Raw genomic sequence first — 26671 nt, forward strand, 5'->3', positions numbered from 1 at the left:
ATTTTTTTGTATGCCCAGTCTTTGGCACAGTGCCTGGCACATAGTTGGCAATTAATATTTATTGAATTGAACTGAAAATTTAAATTGTGTATTCGTTACTTTACATAGCTAGGGGAGGCATGATGGATAGAAAGCTGGCCTCAGAGGCATTAAGATCAGGGTTTAAGTCCTACCTCTGACTCATACTTACTTTGGGCAAATTACTTCAGTCCTTAGTGTCCTTGAGGCAACTCTTAAGGCAAAGCCTCTAGTCAATAAAGTGGATAAATATTTATTCAGGGCCTCCTGTGTACTAGGTGGGCAGCAAGGTAGTGTGGATAGAGTGCTAGGTCTGGGGTCAGGAAGACTCATCTTCCCAAGTTCAAATCTAGCCTCAGACACTGACTAGCAGTGTGACCCTGAGAGAGTCACTTAACCCTGTTTGCCTTGGTTTCCTCATCGGTAAAATGAATTGGAGAAGGAAATGGCAAACCAGTATCTCTGCCAAGAAAACCCCCCAAAAAGATCATGAGGAGTAGTCAAGATGTGCTCAGTGCTAAGCTCCAGGGATAAGAAGGAAGAATAAGATAAGAAGGAAGTCCCTGTCTTCCAGGAGCTCCCAATCCAACTGGGGAAGACAGTACACAAAAGGAAGCTCCCTGCCAAAGAAGGTAGAGGAAGAGTGAGGGGAAGGGGAGGTGGGAGAGTGGTGTTTACGTAGTTGAAACCAAAGGAAGGTTTTGGGAGGAGTTTATTGCTGCACCTTCCAGCTGGCCAATTAGAGGCAGCTCAAAGTGCTTAGGTGTTGAGTATCAAAGCTTAGTCCACCCACATGATGATGCTGATAAGATTTCTGGTGAGGAGCTTATCCTGGAGGGGTCTTGACATTAGTGGAGTCCCAAATGGAAAAGGAAGAGACCCGGTGCTGACTGACCAGCATTGATGGGAGTTCTTCACAGGGAATTCCCTACACTGATGAAATCCCAAATCTAACAACAACAACAACAAAACCCAATTCATTGCAATGCAATGAAGCAAATTGTGTTAAAAAATACTCCTAAGTGCACTGGTTGATTACAAATACATTTCAGAGTGCACTTGTGGAGGGATAGGGGATGTGAAAGTGTGGAGGGCCTAAAAGGGGTATGGGTATTTTAAATATTTTAAATGTTTAAAACATATTTTAAATGTTACAAGCTATAACAGCTAGAAGGCCTGTGGAATAGTAGCACTGGGATATGAAAGTATTATACTCAGCACCTGACCCCTACACGTGGTATCCACAGTCTTATGCATCAACACAAGATACACACATACTCATCTCTACCATTTTCCATTTATATAAAAAAGGCCTCAGGGAGGAAACACCTGTGTTTTATTCAACAAGCCCTCAGATGGAAAACCAAGCATTTCCTTTGCCAGATGTAAAGTTTCAGGAAGCTTATTTTCTTGGATAAGATTTTTATAGAAAATTTCCACATGGCAAGGCCTACTGAACAGTAATTGAATGGGAATATGACACCCACGAATCCAAACTACAGGCATGTGTGTATGTTTGTGTGTATGTGTATGTGTGTGTGTGTGTATGTAACTTTCCACACATACTAGCCAGCTCAGTTAAACCTTATTCTGAGCACTAGTCTGACCAAGTTTCATCTGCCAAAAATACAAGATTATTTTTCATGAGTGAGAATAAGTAACATAAGAAATTACAACCTAGCCATACCTTGTGCTTCATCATATCCAGGGCTCTGATTTTTTCTTTCTTTTTTGTTTTTTTCTAAAAAGACTGCATTGCCCTATCATGTTCAGGTAGAAGTGCAGGGACTACTCCTGGGACCCTGTCTCACTACTGCTCAGCTTGGAGACTATGATCTCCATTTCTTTCCTGGGTCAGTTTACCTCTCCTCAGGCAACCTGCTGGGTTCCCACTTTCAAGGACTCATTTTATTGATGCCAAACTTGATGACAACACCTGATCTGCTTAGTCACTTGTATCTCAGAACACCTAACTGAAGAGATCTAGATTTAGGTGCCTTAGTAGTTGGGATTACAGGCACACAACATCACTACCAATAGTGTGATCTTTTCATAAAACTCTCAATTCTGTTCAGCTTTATGAATCTTATTCAAGGATAATGGGAAAAACATTGCTGTGTATTAAAAACAATTAATTTACTATAAAAGTGATTTATTATAAGGAAACTTTAAATATAACCAACAATACTGAAAATATTGTGACTGGCATTTACAACCTCGATCAGAATTCTTTGTTGTACAAGTATCATTCTATGAATAGTTAACAATAAACTGGTGCAACAGAACCAATAGCTTGTTTAGAAGTAAGCAGACAGAATGATGAACTCAGAATTCAGGTTGATTAGTATTTTTTCCTTGTATAAGACAACATTTTAAAATAAAATTATAAGTACAAAGGCTAACAAATTATCGTCATGTATGTAACATTTTCCCCTACAAGGTGGCATGTGTAAAAAAAAGTTAATATGTTTAAAATTTGGCTGAAGTTATACATTTAATTATGTTTTATATACAATTTCAGATAGATACATTATTTTCTAACCACAGTTTCATATTCAAATGAGGCTGAAAAGATTTTCCAAACAGAACACAGTAAATAAAGAATATTTAATTTCATCTATATTGAAGCTGAAAACTTGTTTTCCAGGAAAATTTAAAAAAGATCATTCATTTTAATTTTAGTGCGAACACAGCTTGTTAACATGAATATTGTTACTGAATGGTATGATACCAAGACATTTCTTACTAACGTAAGGGAAGAGGGCACATTTTGTGAAGTAGATAAAGGTCTGGTCAAAGGATCTGAATTTGAATCCTGTCTTTGTCACTTACAACCTATGAAACTTTGGCAAATCATTTAACCTCTCTCCGCTTCCATCCCCTCTCTGTGTGACTTTTAAATCCTTTTCAACTCTAAATCTAACATCCTATAAACTAACTTCTTTCCAAATTAGAATAGTAGAAACATTTAACAAGAATAATATTCCTTTACTCTTAGTAATAAACTAATGGTTTTTGTTCAGCTTGTTGTCTGAGTATGTATACTCACAAAGCAGTAGAATGTAAAGTGGTGTCATAGTGAAGTATCCCCAGAGCTAGGGATAAGCTCACAAACGAGTTTCACACATTTAATTTTTGCTCTTATTTTACTCCTTTGTTATTGTTTCTCAGATTTTTATTTATGCTATCCTGACGGTAGTTTTCTCTGATTAAAAACCTTGTGAGTAGCTATTGATTAATAAAGTTTCTTTTCTGTCCTATCTCTTTACAGACAGATACCAAAGTTAATACGAGAAGAAAGAACTATTTTGGTTTAAATGTGGGAAGGATTCATCTTATGTAAACCCATTCCTAAGGATATAGAAATGAGATACCCTTAGATAAAAGAATAGACTGACCTCAGATTAACTTTGCTATAGGAAATATTTTGCAGTGACTAAAAGATTTCTAGGATTTAGAACTCAAAATGTCATCTTTAATAAATCAATTTAAAGTTCAAGATAGTTGTCTTCTGTTCTTTCATCAATAGTTCTCAAAATGTGACTTCATTTCTTTTTATTATTGATCATACCAATATTTATTTTGTGGCCCAGAAATTTGGAGTTATTTTGATTTGAAATTTGAAATGAAAAAAGTAACCTAAATCTGCTATGAAAAGATGGATATCAAAGTCTAAAACAAAGCTTAGAATTTTTTTTAAAAAGGTGAAAAATAGTAGCTACTGCAAACTATAAAACGAGAAAGAAGAAAAGGGTAAGATCTGGTTGCTTAGGAAAAATGTGACAATTATTTGTCATCTATAAAAGGTTTTTTTTCCTTACTAAAAATGTTTGGATTGCCAGTTCTCAAATCAGTGGAATGTATAAACTATTGACATTATGACAAATTAGTCAAAATGCAGTTTAATGCAAAAATATGACAACTTAACGTTGCATGTGGAGTATTATGCTACTTCTCAAAAAGACCTGCATCAAGCCAGAAAATAAAAAGGATGAAAACAGACACATCTTATATAGACTTTTTAGAAAGAATGTAATGTCATGCTTTACAACTATGATCAGCTTCCGAGTTTCTTTTTGACTTGGGCATAATAATTTGAATCTACCAGAATGAACCCATTTTTATATCCCTAGTACTATGACTATTTTACTAACTTTGTATGCACTAATATTTCTAAGATGCCACAATCATTAGAACAAACTTTTCAGCAAATCTTAATAATTCTGTAGAGTAGAAACTAATTTAATCAACATATTGACTTCTTAAGATCTGCTCTTTCTGAAGTGGTGTAGATAAAGCCTATTATCTATGAAATCGCTATTTTGTTTACTGATACATTCTAGTGTTATGTAAAAAAAGCAAAAAAATTTTCTGAAATCACAGGAAATGTTCGGCATCTACAGCAAAGATAGACACGTTTTTAGTGGACGACCACTACTGTGCTGTTCTGTGATATTAGCTCTTGTCAAATGATATTTCTCCTTCATGCTGTGGAATCAACAATGTCCATGTTTGTTCCAAACAAAGCAACTAACTGTTCTTCATAGTTTGCAATGTTCCTTTTCATAATTTCCATGCAGGGTCCCAAAAGCCTTTCAAATGCTTGCACATCCATCGCTAAGATTGATCAAAGCAAGAAGAAGAGGAAAGAAAAAACAATTATTTGCAAATTTGTAACAAGGATAGGAAATTCATGAATGCACAGCCAACATATACAGAATCACATATTACACAATTATTTATGTAATGTCTTCTGACAAAACAGCCAACAACCATAGTTCCTACTATGTGCCAGTTACTCTAACATATTTAACATGTAACATATGAAAATGTTAAAACATATAAACTCATCTGATTTCAAAAGCAATCTATGCTATGCGAATCTCCTATGCATAGTATCTGCCAAAAGAAGAATTCAGAGAAGGGCAAAATCTTACAGTTCCTTGTACCTTTAAATGTAATTGGATACATGCTGATTTAATCTTGAGGGGTTGGGTCCAAGAGGAAAAAAGGATATTGAAAAATATTGGTGTTTTCACTCTCATTATAAATTTGTTCATTTAAAAAAATGAGTTAAATTTATTTCAACTTCTCCTTAGACTATGAATAGTACCTCATGGAAAATTGGCTTTCTAAAAGATGCCACTATATCACTGGCCATATCCTTTAGTTCTGTCTCCTTCTCTTATTCCTGCACCCCTAATAAACTGAGCTGATAGGAGGCTGCCCAATCTGTGCTCCCCAACCCCACCCCTGAACTATCCTCTGTCACCTCTTTTGAGGTGCAGACTCAAATTCAGATCCTTGTTGTTCTACTGTGTTGGTCTCCTTCTTCCTTTCCTCCTGCCTTGAAGTCTTCCCTTCAGCCACTGACCCTGCCCTCATAATTGAGAATTTCACTTTGGCCTCTTAGTGTCTTCATCAACCTCCTCAAATACTATGACCTGCATTTTTGCTCCACCTTAGTTAGATCTCACCATCACCCATAACTCTGCTACCTCAATGATCTTGAACCCAGAATTTCCTTTCTCTAATTTCTTGCCCATCTCTCCCCTCTGTCTCATTCCTTAAAAATGTATTCGTCATCATTTGTTTACTCAGCAAGGATTTATCCAGCATATACTATGTGGCAACAATTGCTGGGAACCTGAGATATAAAACCAGAAATGAAATATTCTTTGCTGGCAAGTAACTTACATCCAATGGTAGTGGAGGGATGAGGGAGAAGTAACAGATTAGTAAGTACACAATACATATGGAATAAATGCAAAGTAATTGGTAGAAACACTAGAAACTGGGGAGAATCAAGATCAGCCTTGGGTAGGAGGTAGCATGTGAACTGAAGGAAAGTAGGGATCCTCCATGCCTCCCAAGTCTCCTAGTCTACTGCTCCTACCTTGGCCTTGTACTTCTCTCAGCTCCCACAGCCACCACACTACTTCAGGCCCTTATTATTTCTCACATGGCCTATAGCAATATCCTCCTAATTGATCTCTTTGCCTCTGGGGTTCATCATCTACAGAGCCACCAGAGATGGTCTAGAATCTCTAGTATACTAGAGCTGACTACGTCCCCTACTTGATAAGCTCTAGTGACCTCATACTGCCTCGGGGATGACGTATGTACTCCTACACTTGGTATTCAAAACCCTCCACAACCTGGCTCCCACTTACTTTCTCCAGGCTCTCTCTCTGTCTCTGTCTCTCTCGGCACTGACTGTACTCCTTCCTCAGATCCACTTCTTATATTCCCTGTTGTATCTACCTACACTTAGTATCTCCTCCAGAGCTAAACGTAGCAGTATGCACACAGTAGGTGCTTAATAAATATCCGTGCTAGTATATACCTTGAAGACATTCGTAAAGTTAGCTTTTCTATGATTAGAACAATCTAATATCCTTTATGTCCAATAGGTGTTCATTCTGAAGATGTTTAATACTATTCTTAATGTATAAGATAAATCAACCACATAATACGGCAGCCAAAAAACCCTAATGTGATATTAAGGCTACATTAAAGAATTCAGGCCTAGGGGACAGTTCTACTGTATTTTACAATCCAACTGAAGTAGTGTTAGGCTCTGAGTACCACATTTTTGGAAGAATATTGATAAAGAGAATTTTCCAAAGAGAGCAATCAAGATGTAAAGGTCTCCTCAATCTCCCTATAACAGGGTCAGCTGAAAGTACTGAGGATATTAAACTCAGAGAAGATGAGTGTTAGGGGGTGACATGGCTGTTGACTTTGAGCATCTTAAGAGCTGTCATATTAGTGGATATTAGCTTGATGGAAGGAAAAATTTCCTAAAAATCAGAAGGTCCCCAAAGATAATGGGCTGCTACTGCTCATAGCTTGTGGACTCCACCTTCCTAGAGGTCTTCCAGTGAAGGCTGAATGACCACATGGAGTCACAGGGGGATTCATGATTAGGTAAAGGTTGGATTCAATGGCCTTGAAGGTGCCTTTCAACTCTTCTGTGCCTTCCCACATAACTTAAAGCCACAAAGCCTTTTAAAAGTGTCGAGTCTTCCAGTAATAATACAGTAAGAAGCAAAATTATTTCCTTATGAAATTACTTGCTAAAACATCTTAAAATTCATAATTCTACTACTCTGCCCCCTTCTTTGATGTTTGAAACTTTTTTTTTCAAGATCATTCTTTTAGTATTTTGGCCTAACAGACATCACTCAACTAGCTGTATATTCTTATTAATGTCTATTTATAAAATTTGTTTGGGAAAAGACTGATATAAAGCATGGAAAGGTTATTGTGAAATGTGTTTTCTTCCTAAAACAAATTAATGTTAACAACATAGTAAGGAAGGATTTAAATGTACTCCTAAAATGCATTTATTTCAAGACTTTAAAAGCTAATTTTGGACATAAAAATAAACAAAATCTTTTTCCTGAAAATGGCATTTGGTGATCTGCTAACAGGTATAGGAAGTTAAAAGGAAAGTAATAAAGTCAGTAATTAATGCCTGAGAATATGCAAACATGATGAGAATTAATGCATCATTTTGACAAATCTAAAACTTTTCTTCCTTACACTCTAGTAATAATTCTTACATTTGAGCTTTCATCACCAAAGACCAAATCCACATTTCCCATATCAAATTCCTTCTCTCTACTCCCACTTTAGCACAGGCCTCATCACCTTTCACAGAGATTACTGCAGTAACCTCCTAATTGGTCTCACTGACTTAAATCTCTCCACTCCAGTTTATCCTCTACATAGTTGCCAAAGTGGTTTTTCTTAAGTACAGCTCTGACCATGTCACACACTCTCTCTCCTCTCAATAAATTCCAGTGGTTCCCTTTAGGATTAAATATAATCCCCCTTTCATTTTTAAAGCCCCTTCACGGCCTGGCCCCAACCCATCTTTCCAGACTCATGGACCTTTCTCTCCTGTACGCTGTGATCTTGCCAAACTGGCATCTCTCTAGGCCTCACACATGACACTCCATCTCCTATTTCATGCCTTTGTACTGGCTGGCCTCTGAACACATTTGCTCCTCAACTTTGCCTCACTGAAACCCTCTCCGCCTTAAAGAAACACTTCTACATGCAGCTTTTATGGATCTCCCCGCTGATAGTATCCTTACTCCCCAACTAGCGTGTGTTTATTTGTATTTATTCTCTCTATTCTTAATATATGTATTTGCTATTTCCTCCTTAGAATATAAGTTCCTTGTGAGGAGAAGCTTTTTCATTCCTTATTCCCTCCACTTAGCACAGTGCTTGGCACATAGGAGGTCCTTAATATCATGAACTGCTTCTGTAGGGAAGGCTGCATGTCTACCAAAGATCCAGAAAAGACAGTCCTTGGTACTCTCAAATGGTTCTCCCTCAGAAAATTAGATTATTTTTATCAGGGGAAAGGACATTAAAAGTGAGGCATTAGCATGTGCTCTGCTGCTGCACTCAAAGGACCATGTACCTGAAACCTGCCCGATGTGCTGACTCCATTAGAATGTGAGTTCCTGGAAAGCAGGGACCATCTTCCTTTTCTATTTGTATCGCTAGTGCTCCGCACACAATAAGCACACACTTAATAAGTGATTCATCATTCATTAGTAAATGATTATTCTTTGATCCTGGAATCTCAAAGCAATTTACAAATAATATCTTAGCTCTCTTTACTATTTATTTTAGATACTCATGAAAAAAATGAACTGTTGGTCAAAGACCAGGAATGGCATTCTGTGTTACATAGATATTTTAATCACTGACACATGGTATCTTTTCATTTCTTCATGCTTTAGTGTATGTAATATAGAAACAATGCAAATTACATAGGAAAGCTTAAAAAAATGTCCAGTAGATGTAGTAAATTATTTCAATAAAGAAACTAGAGCTTTCATCAGAAAACATTCAACTCATAAGCATAACAAAATTCTCTGTAGCAAATAAATACAGAAATTATCACTTGAGCCAGCTGAATTATACTTGAATTAAATACCTAAACATTTGACAGTTCCAATAGCGTGGGCTGAAGCTGCTCGGGGTTTGTTTGTCACCAGGGCGAGTTCTCCAAAATACTGCCCCCTAGAATACCTGGCAATTTCGATGGCACCGTTCTCTTCGGCTTCCTGTTGATTCTGGAAATAAACATCTGTTCAATTTCTTTAAAATAATTTAAACTTTAACATAAATATGAAAAGAAAATCTAGACCAGTGTTCTGTATGTTATCATTTGGATTTCAGTGGATTAGGGAATCTTACCTTCCTTTTCATAGATATTTTTACTTCTCCAGATTCTATAATGAAAAAAGAATCAGCTGAATCTCCCTGTCAGGGGAAGAAAAAACAAAAAGAAAAAAATTCAAGCTCTGTTCTATCCATTTGCCTGCTTTAGCCTCTAAAGATCACATTTTTGCAAAAAAAAAACCAAACAAAAAACAGTAACATGAGCAATCTTTTTTTTTCTTGGCAAGTGTTGCCAATTACATTTTAATAATAGTGGCATAATATTTTGGACTGATTTACATTTTGTCCCCAAAATATAAGCATCCCTCTATTAGACAAATGCATCTCCCTCTCTGTCTGTACATCTATGTACATATTTATTTACAATTCATTTATTCATTAAATGATTGATTTATTCTCTATATACACACTGTGTGTGTGTGTGTGTGTGTGTGTGTGTATTAAAGATCTATGACCTCACGTTGTAGGTGATTCTTAGTATGAAAACTCCCTCCACTGATGAAGCTCAGCAACTCAGCCTTCATTTATAGCTCTAGAGCATAGCCTGGGGCATGACTATGGTCATCAAGTCAATATATGTCCCAAAGGCAAGACTTGAACTCTGATCCTTCTTAGCTCCATGGCTGACCCTATATCCACTATATCATGTTGCCTTTTGAGCCTGTGAATACATGTGATGCAATGATTCTGTCTGAATTTTAGCCTGGGCAATAACTATTTGAAATTTAAAACCTGGCAATACTACTTTGCGTTACAAGCAGGCATGTGCTGGAGCCAGCTCAAACTGGCTCCCAAGAGTCAGTTGCTAAATTTTGAATGTGAGCATTTAACACCTCAGAAATTGGCAAATTCTATAAATCAGGACTTGGTTTATTATTTTGTTGATTGCCTAGATTTAAGAAAGCAATGGAGAAAATGTTAATAATTCAGATTAAGCAAGTCATACGTGCATTTTTTTTTCTTCCAGAGAGCCAGTTGTTAAACATCTACCAGCAGACCCCTGGATATATATGATTCTATTCAGCTATTTATAGGGTCATGAGACTTAGAGCTGAAAAGGACCTTAGAAGTCCGTCCAACCCCTTCATTTTATAGATAAGGTAACAAGAGCCCAGAAATGTTAAAAGGCATTCCCACTGTCATACAGAAAGTTAAGTGCCAGAGCTGGGGTTTTCCATGAACTGGAAGCCAACAGCCCCTTCCACCATAACATATTATGTACACCCTGTGATACACCACAGAACTTCTGTCAGAAATATTTCTTTGGCTTTGGGGAAGGAGTCCTCGAATTTCTTTCATGCTTGGGAAGACTTATATGAACCAAAGCAGAATAAAGTCAACAGAACCAGGAAAACAATATACACAGTGACCACAAGAATATAGATTTAAAAAAAAGACCAAGAAAGTGAAAGTGAGTCCTAGGTAACTACAATGACCAAGCTTTATCAGAGAAGAGAAGAGGGACGATGGGTATGGAATGTTGTTTCATATGCTGCTAAATATGCTCGATTTTTCAAAAGACTAACCATACTTTTTTTTGCGTGTGTGTACCTCATGGGAAGGCTTTCTGGTTAGGGGAGGTGAGGGAAGCATATATTAAAACATCAATGTTACAAAAAAAGTTATCAATAAAACAACTCACCCCCCAGTAATAACATAATTTTCCCCATGCCATCTGTTGCCAATATTTTAAGGGGATTTTGTGGATGTTTAATTCACTTCTATTGCTTCCTTTGCAGTCTGTACGCATATATGCAAAGTTGACAAATCAAAGTCAGACAAATTATCTTGTTGCTTTTCAGGATTACTGGGTTTCTCAAAATACTTTGGAAATGTAGGCTTTTTTTTCAGATTCTTTCTCCTATATTTTGATGTAAATAAATAGCTAGTCCTTTTCCTTTTCGCTTCACAATAAGTTAATAATAAATCATGTCATAAAATAACCTATTCCTTGGGTTGAAGTTGACGTAAAATAACACTTACAAACTTACACTTTCGTCTATGACCAAGAAGTCAGGCACCTGTCTAAAGAAAAGCAAGGAACAGATGTAGAACCTCTCATTTCTGTTATCTAGGAGATAAGCTTTTCATAGGTATTTATTTCTATGTTGAAGTTTCAAGTATTGGGGGAGAGAAGGAAGAACAGTTAATCTCTACAATCATTTAATCGCTAGTTTCATAAACTCTTCTCTAGTTTATCAGTTTGTAGGGAATAAGAATAAACTGTAAAGCCATCTTCTCTACCTCCCTCAAATGAACAGGGCATTTCTTCTAGGCAACTTCAAGCACCCATGTGCAAATAAAGTGAGGAAATTTGCTTGTTTAAAGACCACTAAAAACAATTAGACCACCTGATAATTTGACCCGGTCAAGAAGATGAGACATTTTAACATGTCTCCTTATATTAAGCAATTTCTGAGATCTAAAACAATAAGTAAATGTCTTTTTTCTCTAAGTTTTCTCTGAGAATAGTTTAAAAAGTGTGAATAGCTAAAAGTAGTTTAGTGTGACACTTTAAAGGTAAAAAAGTTCATCCAAAGGGTTAAAAGTTGGCAATAATTTTGGAGGAACTGATTTTTTCAATTCATTCAATGATATTTATAGAAATATATAGAACTATTATTGTTTGAAAGTGACATTTGATTATAATACATGATAAATACTATACCTGAGCAATAATCTGTTCTCCATCTTTGTATACTTTGGTGCCTATCACATCAACCACTTTCAGACGTTCTGAGACCTTCATGAAACAAAAAAGGTAATAATGAATATCAGGAATACTCAATCTGCTTATTTTATTTTTGATGTATCCATTTTTACTGAAAAGCGTAATCATGGTTAATTCAATTACTATACCTATAATAGAAAGTCTATTGGATTGTACACATGTACATAATAAAAATAATTTTTATAACATAATTAATTTTAATTAATAAAATTATTTTTAATGAAATAATAAAATCATTTAAAATTCTGTATAAATTTGAGAAAGGAAAAGTAAAAAAAGCTAGAATTTATTACTCTACTAGACTACATAGTATGCACAAAGATGCCCTTCCTGCTTATAGCTAGTTGCCATGTGCACATGACTCAGCACTGAGGCTCTGAGACAGGAAGGTGATCCCTCTAATAGCCACTGAAGAGTCGGAGTTGATAACTCAGTGGACCTTTAAGGGTATTTGCCTTGTCATCTAAAATGTCAAACCCTCAGCACTGAGTCACACATATATGATCAGTCAGAAGCAGTAATGACTACACACACTTTCATCTCCTTCCAAGTTCATAATGAATGAAAAAGCATTCATCAAGACTTTACTATGTGTCAAGCACTGTGGGAAGGGCTGAAGATACAAAAGAAGCAAGCAAGATAATCCTTGCTCTTAAGGGATTACAATCTAATAGGAGGGCACAATACATAAAAGGAAATCAGAGTTGGAAAGGGAGAAGAAAGGCAGAAGGGTCTGGATATGGCTGGAAAGTTTCCGAGTTGCCTGGTTCTGAGGCTCATTTATCAGAACCCAGGACCCCAGGGGCAAAGTTTGAGTTCAAATGGGAAGATGAAGAGGGTCAGAATGCCAGTTTAACAGTGGAGTGTGGGAAATAAAATATTTGAAGGTGGGGGGAAGAGAGAGAATCATTACAAAGCAACCTACTGTTCCTTCTCCAATGCCTCTGCTGTGGAACTAGAACCATATTAATGTGCATCAAGATGCCCATTTAGCTCATATACATGGTATCCTGAATTCCATCAGCTGCTAAGAGACATTGTCTAATGCAATATAATATAGATAGATACAAAACATTTTTGTATATATTTGGATGGTAAAGGGAGGAAGAGGATTTGGAAGAAGTCATTTTAAAAATTTCAGTTAGAACATAATATTAATAAGGTCAAAGTTTGTCAAGCTCAATCCTTTGCTCTAGTTCAAGTTATACATCAGATCTTCTATATGCCACTGATCCTAAAAGGTGCTAGAGAAGAAAAATCAGTACAAATTTAACAGCTATCTAAAAAAAACCAAATCAACCCAACTCAAATTGCATACTCTACTGACTGTCCTATGATGCATACTGTGTATATGACAGTATATGATAAAGCATCCATTAGGTATTTAACTACAAGCACTTATATTATTGGGATAAAGGGTGCTTCCTTGAGAAGTCTGAAGGCAGGGACTGTTTACTTTTTGCCTTTGTATCTCCAGGGTTTATAGCACAGTTCATGCACAAAAGTAGGTGCTTGATGAATATCTGCCAAATTGAGCTGAGCTAGACCAGGAAAGAATAACCCAATAAGGAACAGGAAAAAACGACAATAGGGCTATTCAAAAGTTGAAAAAAACAAAAGGTAAGCTAGGACACAAATGGGCCTTCTCATAATATGGTGTGGAGAGGAGATAATGAAGAGCACATATTTTTTATGTGTAGGAGAAGGAAATATAAATACATGAAAATAAAGGATAGAGACTCCCTCTGTGTCCTCTATGGTCCAAAGTGGTTTATCACATTTTTATGATAAACATCAAGGGGATATGAGCTGTGGAGAGCTGAGAGATATCTTTTATAGCAAGGTCATGTTCCCCGAAGAACAATATCCAGGCATTATAGGATATATTCTGGGTCATTTGCTTATAGTTTGATAAGGAATAGGTATTCTTTCACATTTTACTTCTGCAGCAGTAAAAATCTTTAAAGCATACGTAAAGGGATCCTTTAGGGGAACCCAAGCCCAAGTCCTTTTACCTGTGTGAAAATACTTTATTTACATGAACTATGCTCAGTAAATAGCAACTGCGAGTTCTATATTTTTGTAACTTTTTAATGTAAATTTTTTGGTTTCTTTTCTTTTAGACAATGAATTTCTTAAAGGAAGAACTCACTTATAAATTTGTTAGCCACCTTCTCCAAGACTTTGTGGGCATTTAAAATAACAAAAAGTAACCAAAATAAAAGCAGTGGTAGACTATAATGGCAAGTGTAAGCTGGTTTAACAGCAAAGATCATCAATATAATTTACATAGAGAGTTCTGGTCCTTCGGAATTTAATACCATTTGATACACTGGGCTTCATTCATAGGGAATTTTATGCATACATAGGTTCAACTTCTCCTGTAACAGACGATTTAAAAACAAATCTTAAAGAACCACTAATAGAAATAAACACTTACTTCTAGAGATTTAAGAAATGGTAGTGACTCGATAAAACTTTCATACATTTTTCTTTTTTTGGCATTGTTTTTTACAATTATCCTCCTGAAGGTTACCCTGTCCTAAAAGCAAAATATGAGACAGAGCAATGGAAAAGGTGAGTGACAGAGACAAAAAAAGATAGTTTAATCTACTTGAACATATGGCTTTAGTTCATTACCAGTGAGTAGCAGACCACGCTGTAAGATAAATCCAGATTCTCTGAGTTGTAAGCCACAGATATTATGCACTTCTAAATAATTTAATACAATGAATACAATTTATTATTTTACATTGAACTATACAACATATAATAAATTCCTCTGTAAAGCATTCTAATATTCTTCATGGCATACTTTTAAAAGAAAATGTCAGTTAGCTTTTGTTTCTAGACACGCAGGCACACAGTTTAGAATTTGACTGAGAATATTAATCTACCACTAGGGGGTGTTGTCAAACTTCAAAAAAATAATTCATGATGGAACTGGATTTCTAAGACGCTGTCATCCATTCCAGATCCCTGCCTTTATTCTGAGCAAAGTCTAAGACATATGGTAATTTTCTTTATTTTAATACTTCTAGGAGCACAGAAACTGCAAATTTTCAGGATAGGGCTTTCCAGCGTTTCACTATCAGACTATAGGGCTCGGAGCTGGGAAGGCCAGAGCTCTTCCTTCTCTACAGTATAAAATACTTCAAACTGCAGAACCACACATCAAATAAATGAGGGGGAAAATAACAATTAAAAAGCAGCTCTTTGGCATAAATTTTACTCACTGTGCATAAATGTCTCAGAGTATTACTTATGTTTTTTAATAAACTATGTTAATATTTGTTAGTTATGTAAAAGAGCATCGTACCTGAAGTCAGAGGCCTAGGCTCTGAATGTCTGTGACCTGTGCAACCTTGGCCAAATCACTTAACCTCCTTGGGTCTCACTTGGCTTATTTATGAAAGAAGGGAGTCCAGACCAGATGGCCTCTGAGATTACTTTCTGCTTTAGTTCCATACCTTAGATCTGCATTAACTCAGTTCATAAATAAATTACTGTTATGGCAGAAAGACTATACCAAAGATGTAGCTCATGAAACAAATTAGCTCCTAAACGGTTTGACTCTCAGGAGACACTTAATACAGCGCTTCACAGCCTGCAGAATCCAGAATATTGATCATATTTTGTTCCTAAAATTCTCAGCTAGATGCTGTGCATCCTGGTCATTTTACAAACTGCCTCTCTTTACAAAATAGCATATAACATGTGAGACCAGTTGATGCATTGTTGCTAACAATTTCCAAATTATTGTTTATCATACAGGGCTATTTCCCCCACACAGGGTCTCTTTAATGGAACTGCTACCGTTTTTGCTCTGGTCTGACTTTCAATTTTAAATGCAAAATTCAATTTTTAAATGTGTGTTTCCTGAGAAAGCTGCACATTAAACAAGCTTCTAGTACTAATTACTTTTGGCTATTTAAAAATATTTTATGCTTTATTCATAGTACACTGAGGTGGTTATCATAAATGATTCACAATTGACAAACCAATCATAAAAGTATATATTTCATATGTCTTGACTATGACATGTCTAAATGGTATTCTAGGGGCTTGAAACAGAGCTTCTCTGGAAATGCCTGGCACACAGGATAGAATAACCTAAACAGTCAACTAAAAATTCTGCTATTATCAATGTAACAGTCTTCTATAAGACTTCTTTCTTTTCAAATATGTACACACTGGACAATCATTACAGCATTTTGAATTCTTCTGCACACTTTCTTATAGCACCACTTCTCTTATAGGTACAGAGGAAATGGAAAGAATTGGGTGATGGGAGGGCACAAATGTTAGAGGAAAATAATTATTTTGGAGCATGGAATACTGCCCAAAGATGGTATACCCAGGTGGATCCCAATTGGTAAAGTGGGGATAGGTAAGGAAGATTCAAAGGAAGGAGAGATGTTAGGGTAGACAATTCAACTCACCTACTTGGGATGATAGGTACATAGATTTAGAGCTGAAACCAAGCCAGCCCCCTTCTATTACCAATAAGAAAATCAGACACAGAAAGGCTAAATGCCCTTGCTTAGGGTCACACAGCTACTAAATTTCTAAGACAGGATTTCTACTTAGCACTATATATCCACTGAACCACTTAGCCTGGGATCTAATGATACTATATTCTACTGAACTGGTGATCAATAAATATTATTAAATGATTAACAGATAGATTCAAAATAAAGACGGGGTAGTTAACACATTGTAAGATAAGAGCCAGAATTCTAAGGTGTTTAGAACATTGTACCACATTTAATGAACTGACCCTGAACAGGAATAAAATACATAAAATAATAAAATAATAAAAATAATCTGGTCCAACTCCCTCATTTTCAGGTAAGAAACTTAGGTCTAAAACAGACAAGTTATTCAAGTGGCAGAGCTGATAAGACAAGGAGGATTAGATATTAGTGGAAAAGACCTAGGAGGTTTTACTGGATTGCAAACTCAATATGAATCAACAGCTTGATGAGTCAATCAAAAATACGAATGCATTCTTAAGCCTCATTAATAGAGGAATCCTGTTAAGAATGAGGGAAGAGTGCTGCTGTATTCTGCCCTGCTCAGACCTCACCTGGAATTCTCAGTTGGTTCAGGGTACCATATTTTAGAAAGGACATTAATAAAGTCCAGAGGCAGACAATGAGGATTGCGAAGGGCCTAGGGTTCATGGGCCATGAGGATCAGCTGCAGGGAAATAACTCTAGAAATATTCAGACTAAATCAAAGATGACATTGATTATTTGTATGGAAGAGAAATGAAATGTTCTACATGGTGGCAAAGGGTAGAACAGACAGAAGTTACAGAGGAACTATAGAGAGAGGATTTCTGAACCATGCACTACACTAGAAATCCTCTGTGATCCCTTCCAAGTGTGAGATGCTGAGATCCTGCAAAGTCTACTGATAAAGAGTTCAAACTTAAAAAAAGAGCTCCATCTATTCATTAGTTGTTGTTGTTCATTTGTTTCAGCTGTGTTCGACTCTGTGACTCCATCTGGGGTTTTCTTTACAAAGATACTGGAGGGGTTTGTCATTTCTTTCTCCAGATACAGATAAGGAAACAGAGGCAAACAAAGTTAAGGGGCTTGCCCAAAGTCACTTAGCTAGTAAGTGTCTGAGGCTGTATTTGAACTCAGGTCTTCCTGACTCCAGGCCTGGCACTCTATCCACTGTGCCATCTAGCCACCCTAACATCTATTATTCATGTATCATGATGATTACACAGGTTTTCAAATAACAGACACAACAAATATCACTCACCAAACCCCACAGAGCACCAGGAGAGGTAGCAGTGATTGTAGCTGCTCTGGGTGTATTGTACATTAAGGCCAATTCACCAAAGCTTCCACGGTTATCATAGTTACCAACACACCTTCCAACACCATCACACTTGACATAAATATCATAGGTGCCTCTGTCAGATAAAAATTAAAGTTAAGATGATATAAACAAAATCTCATCACAATAAATTAATGCAAAAAAGAGTTCTGTAGAACAGATCTCCACCTTTCCGTCTAATGTTAAAACGTGTTTATAATTGGCTAAAGTGGGACTGAGTTACCATAGACTATATGGCGCAAGTCAAGGTTTACCAGTTACAGACAAGTCAAGTGCAAGAGTTTCTCTACACTTTTAGAAGATGCACACAGATTGACTAACCAGAGGTGACAGGCATATCTTGTGGGCAAAATGAGCTATTCATTGAACAACTTTTTTTTGACAAAATTAACGAGAACAAAAAGTGTGATGACGGATACAACTGTAGCTTTGAGGTTAGAACCTGTCACAAAGTACAAGATGTTTGAGAGGTTACTTATCATTCAAGATTCCTCAAAATGTAAAGGGCTAGAAATGAATTTTTTAAAAAATGCTTAAGCTACTGTTAGATTATGATGATGTTCATGTTATATGTCTTTTGTTTGTGTCTATCTTCCAATTTGCCTTCCTTTTCTATGCAAGTAAGATTCAACAGAAATGAATTTGCATCTTACAGTACTTTGTACAGCCTACAATCTGTATTTATATAAACTACATTTTGTGTGTGTGACTATCTTCCCACACACCAGTATTTTATTGGCAAGATCACTGTTTTAGGGCCTCCTTGAGCATATGTGAATGCAGGTGTGAAAAAACTTCTTCTGCTGAAGTGTAGCTACACCCTAAAGAAAATAAAAAACCCAGGGATACCTGAAAAGTAAAAGATAGGGAAATATGAATTACAGATGAGAAAGGATTAGAAAGAGAAGGGAACACAGAAAACGAAAAAGGGTTGTTGGGAAGAGAAGTGAATAATTTGTTTTCATAATTTAATGACAACTGAACCTTTCAGAGATACCAGCTCATTTTGAATAATTATTCATACCACCTATTTTATTTAAATTTAACCGCATTCTTCTCTTTTGAAGTAAAATAATGTTTTTGGTATTTTGAGCAGAGTGGCATACACCAGCGTAATGAATACCAGGAGAGAAGTAAGTGAGTTAAAACATGTGGAACAATTTATCACTGTGATATTAGTGATCCATGAAACATGGTCTGGTCAAAATAACTAGGACCAGCATTCCAGAGAACTGATTCTCAACTGTGTGAGTCATTAATAGACAGTGTGATAAGTGTAAGAAAATAACTCTTTACATCAGTTTTTTTTAATGTCACATTGAACACTTACCTTATAAAGATGTTTTGCAGGTCAAACAGAAATAAAAACACTGGAAAGTTAACAGTGCTATGCAAATAAAAGGCTGCTCTTTTTATTATTACTTACCCAGTAAAAACAAGCATATATATTTTTTGCTGTTGCTATGCCATAAATCTCAGATTTACTGTGCTTGAAGCACAGTACATTAGTGCATGTTATTAATAGCAGTAAGATCACTAATTTGATCCAAATGAGGACCAGTCGGAAATGTGTACTACTGGTCACATGAGTGTGTGTGTGTGTGTGTGTGTGTGTGTGTGTATGTGTGACTATGCAAATCCTTGATTATTACGAGGCATATAACCCCAAAAGCTTGTCATACCAGATGATGATGATTTGTTTGACTTACTACCCTCACCTACATATTACATCTCAAGAAACAAGACTGTAGGAAACAGAGGGACACGAGAGGTCTAAGAGGCACATTTCTGCACAGATAGAGAGGGCTTGTGAGTGACAAGCATTAAGATGTCTTTAATTCAGCACTGCTTATCACAATTCACCCAGAGAAGCAAATCTGTTTACCTAAAAAAGGCTTAGAGGCAAACTGTGCTTTGCTTTAACACATTAGGTTAATAATTCCTTCCTTATCATTCTGTATGCTTTGTTGATTTTTGCTTTTTTTTTTAAATAACAGAAACATACTATTTGGTTAATATCCCTTGTCAATTTATTTTTACTTGTTCAAGACTAGAGCTTATTTAAACACTTGATAAGACACATTTCTATGAAGAAGTTAATTTTTCAAAGATTTAGTTTCACAATGATATTTTGGGGCTTAGAAAAGCAGTTATATTTTTCTCCTAAACGTTTTTCTGTAATCTAATATGCACATAAGATTTTTCAATTAAGCGGCTATTTTAAAATAAAGTAGATAAATTAAAACACCATCAGAAAAGAGATACAGGTCTGTTTATACTACAGGACAAATCAGAACCTCTGCATACCTCATCTTCCTTATCAAACCATTTATAAGTACTACCTTCTCCATACTATCCTGCTATGTTGTGGGATCAAACAGATATAAAACATAGTGCAACTATCACTAACACATACTATAAAAAAATCAGACTCTAGACTATGCTTATTATTCAGCCTTGAGAATATGTTTCTAATGAGTAAGTCAGAACCCCAAAGTTTCAGTTCCTGCTTTGTTACTAACTTAGCTGCGTCACCTTAAACACATCACAACCTTTGTGGACACTTAGCTTCCTCATCAGTAGGAAGGTGTAATACTTAGAGAAGACCTATCTCACAGGAAAGAAAAAATATAATGTATGTCAAGCATATGGTAAACTGGAAAGTACAATGAAAATGTAAACTATTGTTTAAATGATAAATAAAAATGTACCACTACAATAATCCTGAAGCACAGGACTGACCACGACACTAAACGTTTAACTCCCATGGTTTCCTGCTATTTCTAGGATGACAAACAAACCCCTTGGGTTGGCATTTAAAGTTTTTTCTAGGCTTACTGCATATCATTTCCCTTTACATATTTTATGTTCCGCTAACTCTGACCTACTTGGAATTCCTTGTATGCAGTATTCTAGCTTTTGCTTCTCTCCTGCTTGAAATGCACCTCCCCTTAGACTCCCAAGCTTCTTTCAAAACTCAGTTCAAGGTTCACCCTCTATATGAGTCCATTCCTGATTTCCAAGTCTACTAAGGTCCTTTGAAATTTCTTTTTATTTGCCTTGTATACCCTTTGTTCTGACATACATACATACATACATACATACATATATACATATACACATATATTATATGTGTATATATACACACATATGTACATATACATATATTGCATATGTATATGTACATATATCCTATGTGTATATATATATATACATATATAGTTTCATATATATATGAATATATAATATATATTGTAACCTAATCTCTAGAGTGGAAGAACTAGTATATAAAGATACACTAGTCTGTCACACATATGCTTGTTGGTTGACTGATGATAATTGAGTAACTGATAATTGATAACCTGAAAATAAAATATACAATTAAATGGTTCTGTCTCAAAGTATATTTTTTTTATTTCTGTAGAATATTTTTGTTTTGTGTAGAATGATTTTGTTTAGTGACTGTTTGTACTATAAGGTAATAAAGGCGTATCAGTGACGACTATAGACAAGTTTGCCAAATGACCATTAAAATACATGGAGGGTTTTTAAAAAAAATATAATGTCAATGCCATGGCTATAATTTACCTGTCAATTACGTAAAAGTTGTCACCATCATCCCCTTGATCAATTACATTCTCTCCTTCTTTCACCAACTTTTCAAACATGGCATCCAGTACTTGAGACATCTGCTCCTATTTTTTTAAATGCAAAAAAATACAATATAGGGTCTTTACAAAATTGTTTTACATATATATATATATATAAACAAAACCCCTTGCAAAAATAAACTATGAAAAGATTTATATTTCTATAGCAAAAGTACACAATGCAAAGAAAAATGGCAAGAGAGCATCACTTATTTTCAGTAATATTAGATGAAAAATATATTAAAGCCTAAAACTACCTAACAAAATAATTGTTTAATATCCCCTTGGATAGTTAATATCAGAATGAACATAAAAATACAGGCTTACGTTCCAAATGATCCTCATGTACAGGTCTGATCATGCCATTCCCTTGCTCAAGAAGCCTTAGGGGCTCCCTAACATTACAGCCTTTGGAATCAAATATGAGCTTATTTACAGGGCTTTTAATGCTTTTCACAATCTGGCTTTATCTTATCTTCTCAGGCTGACTACATATCACTCTTCCTACAACCTTAGCATTCCAACCAATAAGACCTACTTTCTGTAACCTCTACATGACCCCTACATCTCTTACCACGTGGGTGTCTTTTAATCTTGGTACCTTGAAGTTCCCTCCAAAATATTGCTATTCTCTCACTTCCTACAAGGAACTTTACCTAATCTGTCCTGATATTAGTTCTCCTTTCTCCAAAAATCATAATAAATATATTATTACATTATATATAAATATATACATAATACATATACAAATATAAATATAATAAAATAAAATACCAATCCCCAAACTACCATGCAGCTTATAGAATGACAATGACACCTAAATGAACTCTTTTAACAAGAAATTATCTTTGTTTCTTTAAAAAGATACTCTCAAATAATATTTCTGCTTGCCAATATGGAAGACCATTAAAAAAATCTGTTACACATCTAGATTTACCCAGGAAGTTGCATGTTTGCTTAGTGAATATTGATCCTGAACATTATCAATTCTCTATGTGTATGTACACAAGTTCTCTTATCCTTAACTTATGTAGATATGCTCACATATTCACTATGACAGATGTAATTTAAACACTGGTTACTATATCTATCTATATACACATACATACAGACACACATATATACACATAGGTACACACAAACATTTATTTGCGTGTATAAGATTCTCTTTAAGTAATGACTCCTTACCTATCTAAAGCAGATTTATTACAACTAAATGCCAGAAACACTCCTCCATGCATACTTAAAAATATGAAATTATTTCTCCAGCACTAAATTATGAATAAGGCTTAGAGATAAGTATTAATGCTTTACCAATCTTTCCTTTTTTAATAAGTTGGGACTAATACCTGCCCCTCATTTCCCATTCTTCCTTCTCCCCTATTTCTCTGCTGAGTGAAATATCTCTTCCCTCTCCCTCCCTCCCTCCCACCCTCCCTCTCTGTCTCTCTCACTCATTTCTCTCTTCTCTCTCTCCCTCCCCTCTTCTCTCCCTCCCCTCCCTCCCTCTCTCTGTCTCTCTCTCTCTGTCTTTCCCTCCCATCTTCCCTCTCTCTCTTCACTGCTTTGGACCAGGTCCACTGAGAGTGAGGTTCAAGTGTCAGCTTCTTCTCCTCACTTCTCTTCTTTGTACAGATGTCTCTTTGAGCACCCTAACTATGTGACAGTTTCCTGTCACATAACTTTCCTTTCAGCACCCCTTTTTCCCTTGCCCCAATGTATGCCTCTTCCCCTTTCCATCCTTCTCTTAAGATCATCAAGACATAACAGAACCACTCCCAGACCTTGTCTAATTGGACTCCCTGTATGACCCCTGATCATGATACAGTCCAAAGAGGATACAATGTATTATCTCTCCATGTCTGACTAGCTAGGGGGTGTGTCCAATTCAGTAGCTTTATCCATCTTTGTTTGTGCCATTGACATTTCCTCTATATACACATATGAGGCTATCAGGCTATAGTCCAAATGTGATGGCTCCACTGCCTTGAAGGAAAAAAAATCATCACAAAAATATTGGCAAGTCTTTTCTCTGTTCATTATCCTCCTTCCAGTTAGAAGAAACAAAAAAAAATTAAATGCTGGCTATGTGCCCGGCACTGTACGAGGCACTGGGAAACCAAAACAAGCAAACAAGACAGGTCTAATACTCAAGGTGCTTACACTGTAATAGAAGACAAAAGGCACACACACAGTGTTGGCTTTAGAAAAATGATCTGTATAAGTGAGTCAGAGGGAATGGTGAGTGTAGCTTATGAATCCTTTTCGTTATGTAAGATCCATTCCTAAAAGAACTGGAGTGCCTTTCCTGGAGCCATTAATATTGTATTTCAGGAATTCCTGAAGATTCTATTTCATAGTAATTTCACTGTAATGATGTCACTTGCTAAATAGCAAACACATAAATTATTTTTTAATAAAAAATGATTCAAGATGTTCCAACTCAGATTTCTTTTTCAGATATAATTCATATGAAGTTTGAGAATGTACTGTAAATGACAATGTTTAAAATCAAGGTCATTTGAAACATTTAGTGACAGTAAACAAAAGTTACTTTAAAAAGTATGATGAAAACCTAAGTGAGAAAAAAAATAGAGGATCTCTAAGCTTTGCTTACTTTTAATATGATTTGGAAAAAATATCAAGCTTTATGTTTATGGCACACCTTTTACTAATATAACAACAGCTTCAATAACCTTTCTCATATAATATAGATACTGCTGTGTCTTTAAGAGGCTTATGAATCTTGAACAATGACAATTTAACAGTCCTTACAAGAGGATTCTGGGAAGAGATGGAGAGTTTTAGCTATCATCTGTAAAGAAAATGAGCTTTAACTGTCATCTGTAAAGAAAATGAGTTTTAATTGCATCTATGAAGAGACACTTTAATTGTCATTCCATGTAAAGTCTGTGAAGACACGAGTTTAAATGTTGTTCAGGAGAGCTGCTCATGGATCAAGTGGAACTATGAGAGAACAGAATGAAAGAACTTATTCCCTGAGAGAACTGAGTTTAGCCTTTACGTTGAATTCATAAGAAGAAAATCCTTGAGAGACTTCTGGCTGCTAACCAGAGTGCTGAATGATGAGATTACGTTCCAGAAGGGAGAAGTCAAAGAAAGCAGTGAGGGTTAGAGATGAGCCTAGCTGTTTTCTCTCAAAGCTGAAACTCTGTTTTATTACTTTTTATCCTGATAATGTATCAACAGTAGACTTTATATTTATTTAAAAAGAGATGGAGAAAAGGGAGAGGGGGAAAGTGGGAGGAAGGGAAGGAAAGTAGTAGAGGTAGAAAAAAAGAGAAAGAATGGGAAAGAGAGGAAATGAGAGAGATTAAAGAACAACTGCTTATGGAAAATGAAGTTTTCTTAATTTATTAAATAACAAATATTTAATAAAGTGGGATGTAGGCTCAGAGTTTTATTAATTAATGATTGTAATTTTAGTAATAAGGAAATACCCAAATATAGTACATGATTGCTTTCTAACTCAGGATGATAAAATTAATAGGTAATAAAAAGCAGGCTGAGGGCGTGACCATCTTTAGGTCACCCCTGATCAATTCTGAAACCTTCCTATTTATGGGGCTCCAGTAGGGTTCCTAGAAATTCAAGAACCTTTGGCAAGACAGCATTCCAAAGGGTAGAGCTGGATATAAAAAATAGGAGGCTGCCTTTATAGTGTGGTTTGAGAGGTTTGTAAAAGCCTATATGCACAAAAGTATACCTTTCCACTCCTTCTGCTTGTTGAAATGCCTGACATTTCATCTGAAGTTATAAGAGCATTGCATTTATAGCTACAAGACACCTTAGAGATAATTCTAGACTAACTCCCTCATTTTTAATATGTGGCACCTGAGACCTAGAGAAAAGTAAGTAACTTGCCTAAGGGTCTTTTAAAGGTTTTTTTAAAATTTTCAAAAATTTCCTGTTATTAGTAATTTACATGGCTCCCTATGTTTACAAAGCATTTTCATTATTTTTTTACATTAATTTTCATGAGAAATAGGACAAGTATTATTATTCCTGTTTTGTAGATGAAAAAAGTAAGGTTCATGGAAATTAAGTGACTTGCCCAAAGTCTCATGGACAATAAGTTATTAGAGGCAAGATTTGAACCTGGATATTCTGATTCCAAATGAGTATTCTCAGTGTTCTTTTTTTCTACATAACCTGCTTCCCACCTAGCAACATCTTAAGTTATTATTAGAAAATATTAGAGTACTTTCTTTATTAGGAAATCATGACTAGTGACTTAGCAGTAAGACTGGGAACCAAACAACCAAGCAACAAAAAGGGAACCAAAAGGAGCAGTAGAGAGACACTAAAGGTAAACTAATCCTACTTAATACTTTTGTCTACTCCTGCCCCTGTTTAAGGGCCATATTAATTTCATCTAAGAAGTTAGGGTGCTATTAAGAGCCTTTAAGTTAAGCAGTTTAGAGATCAAAATAAATTCCTAAGTATATCTTAAAATTCTGAGTTAGGATCTTCCATGGGCTTGGCTTAACTGATGCAAAATAATTTCCATCTCTTTTGTTTTCATAATCACAAGATAAAATAGTATCATTTCCCTTTTTTTCTAAACTTTCTCAGCTACGCTGAAGTTGTATGATTAGCCTAAGGAAATAATATTATAAATAGTCACTAATAGAACCAGAAACAAAATCATTTTTCTAATTCCCAAATATAGAATGTTATAATAAAAAGATTTACTTTTCTATTAGACTGCTGTCTGTTCCATAAACACATCAGTCATGTCACAACCTACTTTCTTGCCACTGAACCCAGATGGCTCCAGAGGAAAAAGTGAGGCTGGTGACTTTGCACAGCCCTCCCTCACTTAAATCTAATTCACTTGTATGTCATGGCATCACCTCCCTGATATCATGGCCCTCTTCGAGAACAAAGGACAAAGAACCTCTTTGAAGTGAAACTGACTAGTTGAGCAACATAGTTCCTTCCCTCTCTCCTTCCCTCCTTTCCTTTTATCTTTCGTTCCTTCCTTTCCTTCTCTCTTTCCACACCTTATCTGTGGGTTCTCTGTCTAGAGAAAAGTAAAGTTTGATCGCTGAAACCTCACAAAATATCTTGGAGTTTACAGGCTAGATCTCATTCTTAAGGACGAAGCCTTAAGCCCAAATTACTCCAACAGTAGGTCCCAAGTCATTGCTTGGGCCCTGACTGGCTCAGAGTGAATGTAAAT

At 35.8% G+C, this 26671-nt stretch overlaps 1 protein-coding gene and 1 long non-coding RNA gene across 3 annotated transcripts in view; one reads left to right on the top strand and one right to left on the bottom strand.

Annotated features, from left to right (window-relative positions):
- Positions 1 to 26671, top strand: part of LOC140533404 (uncharacterized) — a 116891-nt gene that overhangs the window by 22779 nt on the left and 67441 nt on the right. The window lies entirely within an intron of this gene.
- Positions 2154 to 26671, bottom strand: part of PRKAR2B (protein kinase cAMP-dependent type II regulatory subunit beta) — a 147468-nt gene continuing 122950 nt past the window's right edge. The window contains exons 5-11 of one of the 2 annotated variants that reach the window (XM_072653064.1): positions 21404 to 21510; positions 17738 to 17891; positions 14400 to 14501; positions 11897 to 11971; positions 9244 to 9309; positions 8981 to 9119; positions 2154 to 4635 (exon numbers count right to left, since the gene is read on the bottom strand). In XM_072653064.1, the coding sequence (XP_072509165.1) occupies positions 4502 to 4635; positions 8981 to 9119; positions 9244 to 9309; positions 11897 to 11971; positions 14400 to 14501; positions 17738 to 17891; positions 21404 to 21510 (777 nt within the window). In that variant the 3' untranslated portion in view covers positions 2154 to 4501. The remainder of the gene's footprint in view (positions 4636 to 8980; positions 9120 to 9243; positions 9310 to 11896; positions 11972 to 14399; positions 14502 to 17737; positions 17892 to 21403; positions 21511 to 26671) is intronic. The other variant, XM_072653065.1, reaches the window with a different exon arrangement.

This window comes from Notamacropus eugenii, chromosome 3 (genome assembly GCF_028372415.1).
Source record: "Notamacropus eugenii isolate mMacEug1 chromosome 3, mMacEug1.pri_v2, whole genome shotgun sequence".
Lineage (NCBI taxonomy): Eukaryota > Metazoa > Chordata > Mammalia > Diprotodontia > Macropodidae > Notamacropus > Notamacropus eugenii.